The sequence below is a fragment of the Montipora capricornis genome, chromosome 10, assembly GCF_036669925.1.
Source record: "Montipora capricornis isolate CH-2021 chromosome 10, ASM3666992v2, whole genome shotgun sequence".
NCBI classification, from domain to species: domain Eukaryota; kingdom Metazoa; phylum Cnidaria; class Anthozoa; order Scleractinia; family Acroporidae; genus Montipora; species Montipora capricornis.
The window spans coordinates 4,602,055-4,613,641 of record NC_090892.1 but is presented as its reverse complement, the minus strand read 5'-3'; the positions used below and the strand labels follow the sequence as shown (position 1 = coordinate 4,613,641).

The 11,587-nt window shown below is 39.7% G+C and overlaps 1 protein-coding gene across 3 annotated transcripts in view; it reads right to left on the bottom strand.

Annotated features, from left to right (window-relative positions):
- The window catches only part of LOC138022467 (sorting nexin-33-like), a 17,676-nt gene extending 6,108 nt beyond the window's left edge, over positions 1-11,568 (bottom strand). Inside the window, exons 1-11 of one of the 3 annotated variants that reach the window (XM_068869604.1) lie at positions 11,291-11,568; positions 11,127-11,213; positions 10,966-11,040; positions 8,517-8,767; positions 7,977-8,073; positions 6,044-6,169; positions 5,812-5,926; positions 4,384-4,517; positions 3,361-3,464; positions 1,227-1,330; positions 724-804 (exon numbers count right to left, since the gene is read on the bottom strand). In XM_068869604.1, coding sequence (XP_068725705.1) covers positions 724-804; positions 1,227-1,330; positions 3,361-3,464; positions 4,384-4,517; positions 5,812-5,926; positions 6,044-6,169; positions 7,977-8,073; positions 8,517-8,767; positions 10,966-11,040; positions 11,127-11,213; positions 11,291-11,314 — 1,198 coding nt within the window. In that variant the 5' untranslated portion in view covers positions 11,315-11,568. Of the gene's footprint in view, positions 1-723; positions 805-1,226; positions 1,331-3,360; positions 3,465-4,383; positions 4,518-5,807; positions 5,927-6,043; positions 6,170-7,976; positions 8,074-8,516; positions 8,768-9,662; positions 9,685-10,965; positions 11,041-11,126; positions 11,214-11,290 lie in introns of those variants that run through there. The other 2 variants (XM_068869603.1, XM_068869605.1) reach the window with 2 other exon arrangements.
- Positions 11,569-11,587: the final 19 nt, after the last annotated feature.

Here is an 11,587-nt window from a genome sequence, read left to right as displayed (position 1 = left end):
AAGGTTTGGATTGTTTCAGTTATGGTGAAACAGTACCTTGCAACCTGCGGTTTATACCCTCCAGGCTTTGGTTGTTCAAAAGGTGGATAATGCTATCCACCGGATAAATCACTATCCATCTATGATAAACACTTCTAACAAAGCCAGTTGAGTTATCCAGTGGATAGTGATTTATCCTCTGGATAGTGCTACCCACCCTTTAAACTACTGGGGCCAGGTTTCAGCAGGCATTTTGATAACTCAATAATATGATAAGGTATGTATTGTTTTCTTTTGTCATCAGCTACATTTGTATTGTTTTAGCCCTGAAATCCCCTATTATAATCGGATCAAAGCTACCTGGTCCAACAATTTTTCAGGCCAGGAGTAAAAAATGGAGCTATCTAATAATTTGTATTCATCTCAAAAACCAATAAAAGGAAACCAAGACAAGTGCTCCCCAGATTTCGTATTCTCTAACTATATGATAAACCAATTTAGCAGGAGTTATTTTAAAGTATAGTCCACCTTTAGCTCACATGTACTTCAGGGTGTTCTCGCTTACTGCTGTAAACATGTGTTTTTCCAGTACAGTTTCAGTTACAGAAAAAATTTTTTCCTCTTTATCTTGTGGCCTTCATGATTGGCACACTCGGGATAATACATCAAAGTGGAAGCACAAGGTCCCCTAACTTTAACTACAGACATCCAACATTATTGGTTGTGATTTGATACTGTACTTACTGTCTGAATCTTCATCAACAGCAAATGCTGAACTCAGCGATAGAAAGGTGCTGCCAATCTTTTTGAATTCAGTCCTGTAAGCTATCAAAGGAAAAGAAACCTATAGTACAATATGATTGGAAAGGGAGACTTTTTGTCTCTCCTTAATTTAACTCATTAATAATATTCACATTTCATGGTTTTCACTTGAATTGCTCACCTCGGATTGACGTAAACAAAATGATTAGGTCTCGAAAAATCACCTTAGCCCTAATCTTTAAGCTAACCTAGGTGAAATTGGAACAAATGCCAAATATTTTGGTTTAAAAAAAAAAGGTCTTTGCTTGATCCAAGGTGATGAGTTGTTTTTAATGTTTACCAGTACTTTCCTGTAAAATGAGAATCTGTAAAGAGTATGCTGCTGCTTTATATCTAGGCTGAAACAAACCTTTTCAAAACACATAATACTGTCATGTAAATCCCAAAGTCAAAGAATAATGAAAAATAAAATAAAATGAACTTACACCCTTGACACTTCTCACAATGCACCTGGCCTCTGTCTTGAATGGCCTTCACACTCTCATCCATGCTTTTAATGAACCTTCCAAATTGATCTATTCTATTTTCACTGAAAGGGAAAACATTGCAATTACATTGGCATGATCCAGTTTACTGTTGATCAATCACAGACATCGCAGTCATATTTCTAGTTACTCTTTAATAACCATTGCATCCTGCAGAGATCTTTCAAATCCTTTTGGTGCATGGTCATGACAGAACCCCCTTTCATCTGAGTGATTCCAAGAGTATCCGTTCACAGATCCCAATGCCCCATAACATGATGATAACAAAAAAAAATTTATAAGGAGAGATACTGTAATGCTTTTACTTTTCAAATCAAAGTCAATTATTGATGTGCATATGTTTGTGGTTCAAACTTTTTCAAACCTGTTCAATTTAGGCAGGTACTTGTAAAAGTTTGACCAGATCAACTTGGATTGCTTATCTCCTTGACTTAAAAAAACAACAAGGCCTCAAGAAATCACCCTAACCCTAATCTTTAAGCCATAACCTTGGCAAAATCAAGGCAAATGTCAAATAGTTTTCAATAGCTGACAAAATCATGTTTCATTCAATCTGAGGTGAGCAATCCAAGTTGATGTAGTCTGACTTTTGTACCTGCCCATTCAATTTTGATTTTTCTTTATTTCAGATTATGACAATGAATATGGACAAAGAAAAATCAAAATTAAACTTGTTTGAAACATTTTAACCACAGCATGCATCATTCAACCGGTAAAATTTAAGCATCCGATCCCACCAACGCGTCGGCCAACACGTCGGCCAACGCGTCGGCCGACACACCACTGACACACGACCGACACGTCGGCCAACACACTACCGACACGTCGGCCGACACACTACCGACGCGTTGGCCGACACTGAAGGCCCAGTTTGATGAGCTTGAAAATCAGCTAGCGCAGGCTCAACAGGACGCCGATGAGATGGCAGACTTGGTCCGGCAAAATGAACTGGAAATGGCCACCTACAAAGATCAGATGAAATCCAAAGATGACCGCATTAAGACCCTGGAGCAGCAGCTGCGAACCTTGCAGAACTCAGAACCACCAGCTGCAACAAACCATGAAAGTGCTGCGAAGGTCGACCGCAATGACCTTACTGAAATCCATCGCCGATACGCGGCAGTGCTCTCCATTATGAATGAGAAGAAGTGTAGCCTGAACAATGCGTACAGACTCGCAGGCACAGCACGCAGCACGGTTAGAGACTTCCTGGGTATAGCGGAGCTGCGAATTGTAAACGAAGTGACATACCAGAGCACCCTGGAGAGGCTGGGAGACCCGAAACTTTCAGTTAAAAGGATCGAGCAGGAGTGCCGAAGGCAGCTGGGCGATGTGTTGCCGTTTGTGAAACGACTTCGCATCGCGAAGAGGCTGTTGCCGATGGCGTTGGACAATGCCTTCTATTCCTAGAGGGTTTTGTCAACTTAAAAAACGGCTGCTTTAGGAGCCACCAAGTTTGCAAAAGTCTATGACCAATTCAATTGCATTATGTTGTTCCCTTGTGCTCAAATATATTCTTGCCGCTTAATGATACTTCAAAGTCCCGCTTCCTTGCCGCATACTTATTCTTCATAGTCCCGCATGTCCAAATTCGCACCCTCTTAGAAGCCCTGTAATAATATATATAAATAGCTGATGATGACGAAGTCTCGGGCAACGAGTGAAAACTGGGTTCTAATAACACTTGTCGTAACGGGAACTGGGTTCTAATATCACGAAATACAATATGGTAGTGAAAGTTTTCCGTCGAAGACAGTTCCGTTCAGTTTGAAAAAGGTACGTTTAGGTTTTCAACAGTTCAATAAGGCCCAAATGAGTCACCGACACGCCACCGACGCACCACCAACGTGGTTTAAACAGCGGCCACCGCGTCGGCCGACAGTCGACCGACAGTCGGCCGACAGTCGACCGTCAGTCGACCGACAGTCGACCGACAGTCGAACGACAGTCGACCGACAGTCGGGCGACGCGTTGGCCGACGCGTTGGTGGGATTGGATTCTTAAATTTTACCAACCATCATTGGGCATAAAAGGTATAATAATGACTTACAACACTCAAAAACAAAAAACTCACGCTACTGAAAGTTGAAGTGATTGTTGTGGAGTGTCGACTGTTGCAAAGAAAGATGCTCCAACAAGCTTATCACACTCAGCTTTCCTCTTTCCATGCTTCCATTCCTGAAAAGAGAAATTAGTCATTATGATTATCACCTCGACACAATTCAATAACAACATTATTAACTTAGTGGCAGACCTGTACATAAGCTGGACAAGAACAACTCAGATTGGTGAACTCGGTTTAAGCGAAAAACAATTGTAAACCGAAAGTACTTTATATTGGCCCTGATTTCACCAATTTAGCTTAAAGTAGGGAAGAACCTTCCACCACCATGGGAGATACAGCATCACATCACATAAATGCATGTCTCTTGAGAGCTGATGTGATGAACATAACTTTCTACAGGTTAACATGCACAAATTTAACTGCCTTTGCGTGCGCAAAATGAACATATGGACGTACCATTTCCATAATTTTTGGAAATCACATTGTGACCCAGTCTCTGTGCGCTACCAGGAGGTAATGCAAAGAATGCCCTTAGCAATATTGAACACTTTTTTTAAGTTGAAGAGTCATTAATTTGTGGAATTTGCTTAGCTGCCATTCTCTCTAATCATATTTTTTTCATCATTTAATCTCCATCTGTTATCAAAGTTACAACAAAGTGAGGATGAAGTTAGGCGCCCGTTTGGGCTACTCGTTTAGGAATTTGGATGCCCGCGCTCGCAAATAAGGAGCCCTAGGCGACCGGGTGACCGTTAGGCAGTAGCCTTTTGCCCCTAAGGGGTGTACTCCTCATTGACGAGTAAAGATGCGTTGCCAAAATGTCTGAAAAAATAATACAGTGGACAGATTTTCGCAAGAATGTCCACAAGTAGCAATCAGTGTCCAGGAAGTGCAGAAATATTACTTTTAAAGCATGGACAGCTGTTTTATTTTAACCTCTTTACTGCTGCGAGTGGTCTGTTCAAATCCACCTGCTCATTATCTAAAAAGCCATGCATAATACAACTCATGGCCATGTCCAGGTTTTCTTACTTTTTCATTATCTGCACATGTGATAAAATGACGAAACACCGTACTCTGCGATAGTACAGGATGAAGACAAATTCTGTTCATCCACATCTGCAATTTTTCCTTTCTTTTCTCTATAAACTCATCACCAAACCTCCCTGCAAAGGAGAAAGACACCACATCAATAACAAACTGTCAGTGAAAAAATTACACTGATGTTCATATCACTGTGGAGGAGCAGGGGTGGTGCAGTGGTGAGAGTACTCGCCTCCCACCAATGTGGCCTGGGTTCAATTCCCAGACTCGGCGTCAAATTCCAATTCCGTCCAGAATGCACAGACACATGTTAAACGAGCTCCTGAGTGAGCACTCTTATGGTGTTCTGTGGGTAAGCAATTACTGAGAAATGAGCTTTGAAGCAGATGAAATGGCCTTCCAGTGACCTCTGTTGAGTGCCAGCTGGCTAAGACATTTCAGTTACTAATTGCCATTTAGCACAACCTGCTTGATCCCTGGTGGTGTCTGACACCACCAAGACATCCTTGCTCAGCATGCTCTGCACAGGAGCATTGAACAATGAACTCTTTGCTTTTGGGAGGAGTTAAGATGGTATATCCTCCTCGCATACAATCTTCTTTAACCCCCTGGGAGTGAGACTTTGACTACTCATCAATTGGGGCATCCTAGCACATTTGAGGTGTCAATCCAGTTATTATTAACACTTGAAGGGAACCTCCACTTCAACAAAAAAATAACTTTAAATCACAGCTAGGAAATAACTGTTACAGTCAAGTCAGTCTAAAATATTTTCGAAGAATGTGTTTTAGAATCGCCTATTTTAGTTTTCAAATTTCGCAAGCGCCACCATCTTGAATAATTGTGAAGTGTTATGGTTGCCCTATTGTTATTAGACAAAAGCTCTTTGTGTTAGAACAATAGGGCAACCGTAACATGTCACAATTATTCACGATGGCGGCGCATGCAAAATTTGAAAGTGAAAATAAGCGATTTTAATATTCACTTTTCCTGATAAACACTTTTTTAAAACCAAATTTCAAACAAATTTGTTTGTAAAAATACACGAAATTTCCTTTGGTTTAAACTTAATCTGTAGTAAGAGTGGAGGCTCCCTTTAAGGTATTCAAATGACTGAGGAGGAAGTGCTATTCTAATGCTTTCATCTTCAAAATTGATGGTTAGTCTTCTTACATAAGGACAAACTGAGTGCTGAAACATGCAGACAGATGCAGAAGTAGATAATATGCACAACTTTTAAGATTTTTTGGAAGAATCAAGGAATTCTTTATGAATCAGAATTTGGCCACAATTTTGACAAAATAACAACATCAATAACAACACAATACAAAATAAAACAATGTTTGGTTTCACAGAACTTCTTGTTTTCACATTAACATTATGCATCACAATGTATATTTAATAAATACAACTTGCCTGTGATTTGTTTGTCTGGCAATGGTGGAACAGAAATTGATGTAAACTTCTCAATGAAACGATCATACAGCCAGTCAAAATGTTTATAACGTCTGCTGACAGCCACTCTAGTATTCTGTGTCACAAAATTTTGACAAATCATTAAGTGATTAGTTCTACATGTACTATATTGGATCATCTCCATTTCCATTCAGAATGCAAAGGGTATGAAAACAATGCAAAGTTAACTCACACTTGGTGTTATATTGTAACAAATGAAGCTCTTCATTCCCTTAAATTTGCTTTTCTTCTCAGGCGCATCAATTGAGCATGTGAATGGCTCATCATGTCTGCTCCAAGTGATTCTGCTTCCATCATGCTGTAGATGAAATGACATTATCTGGATTTACATGTAAGGACTAAGATTTTCTCACATTAGTAGGCAGGGAACTAATGAAGTGGAAATTAAGAAGATATTAACAAGGAGGATGTTTCTAAACAAAACAAGGAGTCATCCTCACTATAGCTAGAAAGGGAAATCCCTGGTCACCGGTGTGCTTCACTGCTCATCTTTAATTTTGTCTCACTTCAGTACATGTATGTCAACAATGGCCTGTAGCCTTGCAGCTCCCAGGGATGGCCCAGCTTCTCTGCCACTGAAAATTCGCTCCACTTCTTCGCTACTTACCTACTAGTCAATCGTTTGCTTCAAGACCATCAAGCTCTACATGGCAGGCCTTTGTTACCCCCACATTGAAAATAGTCTCCCCGACCCTTTCACGGAAGCTCCCAACCTCCATTTGCTTGGCGGGAATCAAGCACACCACAGCAACTTCACCACTATGGCGACTTCCTATCACCATGACCCTTCTCCGCCAGATCAAGGTCAAGTTGGCTCTCGTGTTCCTGACATCGTTCCTCAGGATACATTGATGCTGTGGTCCGTCTTTACATTAGCCTTCTGCAGTTTCCTTCCCTCCAGCGAATTCACGTCTCCGACGACAACATATTTCAACCCCTTGGTGCATCTATCCTCTAATGATGTGTCCTTCACACCTTATGAGTGCATCAGCCTACACTTAAAGTCATCCAAAACAGACCCATACTACCAGGGCTGCTCCCTCCTGCTTGCTCCTTCCCACTGCTCAGTCTGTCCTGTACGAGCTCTCCGCAAGTATCTCATGATTCACCAAGTCACTAGTCGTTCTCCACTTTACGTCTTCAACTCGGGTCAGTACCTTACCAGGGCAAAGCTTACAGCCATCCTTTGTGTTGCATGAATTTGGAATTTGAAATCCAAACCAAGGCTATTGCATAGCTAACTGTACTTAATTTTCAGTATTTGGGATGCATTTTGGGTGCACACCTGCCACTTTGCATTGCATGTAGCAGGTTGGGTGGGGCTCCTTACCCACTATCGCTATCTCAGCTGTGGTTTGCACCACACTTTGCAGGCTCACATTAGCACTTGTCACTTCCAGCCACGTATCGCAGGGTGTTTCGCTGCCACCCGACTCCATTGCCCATCTATGCTCAGGGTGTGTTGCTGCCACCCTCATTTGTTGCATTGCCAGGTCTGTTGCTGCCATCCCCATTACTGCTCAGGGTGTGTCGCTTCCACCCTAATTAGTTGCATCACAGGGATGTTGCTACTAGGTGCACCCATGCAATAGCTGTAGTCCCATTTACTGCCAAAGACTGTCTAGTCCTTTGTATCACTATGAGATTATGAATTATAAAGCGACAAAGTTGTTAATTACTAATAAGTAATCACATGATTTTCTCATGCAATTTGGAATAAATAAGCACTTGTAAATTTTTTCAAAGGCTACAAATTGCACTCGCCCATTCGGTCGTCTTTGAAAAAATTTACTTGCGCTTCTTTATTCCAAATTGCACTAGAAATCATGTGATTACCTATAGTAAGTTCCATTTGAATATGAATGTGTCTTAAACTTGACCAATAAAATAAAAAATTAATTGTCCCTTGCACAATGCCTGTCAAACTTTAAATCATGCAAAGTTTACAGATAAATTAATTATTATACTTTCTTGCGTTTTGCAAAATACTTGAAAGGGTGACAACCAAAAATCACTCAAGGTAAAATTAAATGTAATATTATTGGACATCTCAATGTATTCATGATTGGAGGACTCATTCAAATAATTTGAATTATTTATAATACCTTCACTGACACCCTTTCCTCGTGAGGGACCTTGACATCTGCCTGTGAAGAGCCAATAATGTATGCTTCTCCTCCAGACTTGACAAAATTGGAAAACCTTTTGAAAATAACATTTACCGATTTCAAATTTGCTCTTTTCAGTTACAAAAATGACAACAATCTGATGTTGCATGTTACCGTTACCAATTCCAACTGTTTATTATACTGTCCAACGCCAGTGAATTTTACTCATAAATGGAGGCCAGTTCAGGGGTAAAACAGTTAAGGTCTACATCAGTCTGGTCACAAAGGTGCCCCTTGCAGCATGTTGCTGGTACTTACAATGCATTTGCACAATAAAATAATAACATTTTATGGAGCATAGTTGTCTGTAAACAGTATGACAGTAAGACTATTCTTGACTTTGCAAACTAATGGTAAAAATCTTATCTCTTAAATACGGGTATGTCAAGTTAAAGAGACAGTAGACTTGAGTCTTGAACAAACACTTCAAAAAGTTCTCAAAATAATACCCCCGTTCGAATCTCCAAGAAACAGTACCTGTTCATGCTCTTACGAATGGTTCCTGTCCTGGTTATCCCCGATGAGCCAGTGTCTCTCCTGGGCAAAGATGCAACTGTACCAGACTCTTGATCTTCACTGTAAGTGCTGACTGTTTCTTCGTCATCCCAATCATCATCCCATCCGTCCGCTCCGTCAACAGAGCCTTGGTTAGGTAGGGGGGCATTAATAATTGGTGGAGGTGGATAACTGTTTTGTTGAACGGGTGGGTATGAATTATTGTCAACAAGCTGTAATGATATTAAATAAAATTAATAACTCAACATATTTCTTGAGAAACACAATGTGAAGGCTGATAAAAAAGGACACCTCTGAATTTGTCTCCATATTGTTTGTATCATTTTGTTTATTTCAACCAGTGAGACAACTAAGCAGAATTTAAAAGAGAAAAAGATTTTGAGTAAATAATTATGTCATTCGCAAAGCTCACATTCCTCATTCAAAATGAAAGCTACAAGTTTTGAAATGCTTTTGTGTTAAAACTATAAAGAATAAAGGCGCTGTTACACTGTGAAATGTTTCGTGCAACTTGTCTAGCAATGTTTTGGCGACACTGTAGCGGGACAAGTTGCACGAAACATTTCACAGTGTAACATATCCTGCAACGGCCAAAATCGTTGCAAGACAAGTTGCAAGAGCCGTTGCCGAAAGTAGAATTAAGTTCTACTTTTCATGCAACTTGTCTCTCAACGATTTTGGCCATTGCAGGGTATGTCACACTGTAGAATGTTTTGTGGAACTTGTGCCGCCACAATGTCACCAAAACATTGCGAGATAAGTTGCACGAAACTCTAGCCTGTGTAGCTGGCGGGAAGAAATATCAAGCAGTGAAGCCACACAGAGAATGGGGAGGGGTGCTATGAAGTCCCAGCGCCCCTTCCCATTCTCTGCACAGCTTTGCCACTCAATATTTGCCTCCAATCCCGCCAGCTAAAGCTGAAAAGTGAGGATGTGTTTTCATTTGTGAGTCCCAGAATTGTTTTGTTGTTGGATAAATATAAACATTTTCATTGTCATTCATTCATTACTTCAGTAAATTTATTGACAAATGAAATTTTATTATATGCAATCAAGATAGCTAGTATGTATGACATGCGAGGTAAAAAGAGGCAAGATGGGTTGAACCTTCATCTTTGGGGAACTTTCCCAAATCAGCAGCTGGTAATCAAGCCCATCTGAAAAAAAATAATATTGTGGAGATCTTCCAAGACTTTGAAGGTGTTATATTTTCCTGCCTTCAATCTTGTCAGTTCACACCCACTGTATGTCAATCTCCATAATTTTTCAAAATCATGCTCAGCCATGTCCAATAATTGCTTCATATTCTTTTGAATGAATTAATGAGGCAGGAAGGGTTAATTTCAGAGCACATAATGATTATCAAAATGTGCATGTGATCAAACTTGCATTATATTAATTAAGGTTAAGAAAAATGAACTGTTGGGCAGTGCCGACAAAAAACTCGTGCCTCGTTTTAGGTTCAACTGCGTTACAATCTAGCAGACAGCAAGTCTTGGATAATTAAACAAAAATGTTGACAGAGTGATTCAATCTTCTTGGGAAATATTTTGCATACAGCCAACACAACAATTTTAAGCTTAAATATATCTTGAGAAGTGATGAATAACCTTTGGCCTCTCAAATAAATATAAAGCCAATAATTTTTACTATTTTTCATATAAATAATAACGAATACTGGAATTTGCACAAGTGACATTTTATAGCAGGAAATAAGATATCAAACGTGGAAAGCATTTGCCAAAACAAACATATTATCGTGTCGAAAGGAGATTGTCGACTTGTTGAAATATAGTTCCGCTTTCCATTACTATTTTTAAATCTATATATCCCGAATTTGCTTTGTAAAACCTTCAAACATAAATAAAGCTTACCTTTTAAGAATATTATGTTTTGTTTTAAACTCAGTATTAATTAGTGACATCAGTATATTTAATCGATGGTGTAAAGGACGACTTATAAATCGCCTCGCAGGAAATGCAATATACGTCTTATCGATGGCGTGTAAATGAAACAAACTGAGGAAAATAATTCATAATCGCCTTCATTGTTTGAAACAATCATTTTGAAATGTGCACAATGTAAATGTTGTCATCTTAGCGAAACTAAGGAAAACATCGGGTAGTGTTCAATGGTAATTTAATTAAGCAGTCTATGTAGTCCATCAATCCATATGGGTAAGCCCTTTTTTATGCAACGAGGGCGTTCAGGTCCTACAAGACCCATGGTTTCTTCTGGGCTCCCTTGCCATGTGTTAATTTCTTTTAATGCCGTACTTCGTAATGTATTGTGGCTAAATACACTGAACTGAGCTGAACTGAACTGACAATTTTGCCGCTCAATTTAATTTGGTAAAGTATGCAAGTTTTCAGATTTTGCGTGATACAATCAGCGTAAATTGTATACGTACCTCAACGTACGCTTCGGGAAAAAGACCTCGAACGCCGTTAGGACTAATCCCCTCCCACCAGCCTTCACCAACATCCTAAAATGAAATAATCAGAGGAGAAGTAAAGATGAGTGGTGGGCTTTTAGTCTAAACAAAAGACAGAGATGCAGCTTTGCACGTACCGTGCGTGTCACAGTCAAGATTTCGTCGGTGTACACGATGAGTTCACCGGAGGGAGCATCGCCCTCAAAATCATACAACACCCGGACCTAGAAAGTCACAGAAGAGAACAAAAAGGTAATCACTTTCATTTGATGAAACATTCTAAGCGATAGCTCTAACTTACCTTACAACCAGGGGATACATCCATTTTGAGCTTAATTTCGACATAAACTTAATAGCTCAATCTACAGTGTCCATTTTTACTGTACTGCAGAAGAGATGTCACGTGAACGAACCCGTACTGCAAAAAAAAAATCAGCTGGTTGCTAGACTTGTAGTCACGTTACACTTCGGTACCAAATTTAAAAAACGCGTATATAATCTTTCTGCGTAAATTATTACAGTAGTATAAAGCTAGTCTATTTCTGTCGATTTCGCAACTCTCAGGGAAATTTGTTTGTGCCATATTTTAAGTATCATA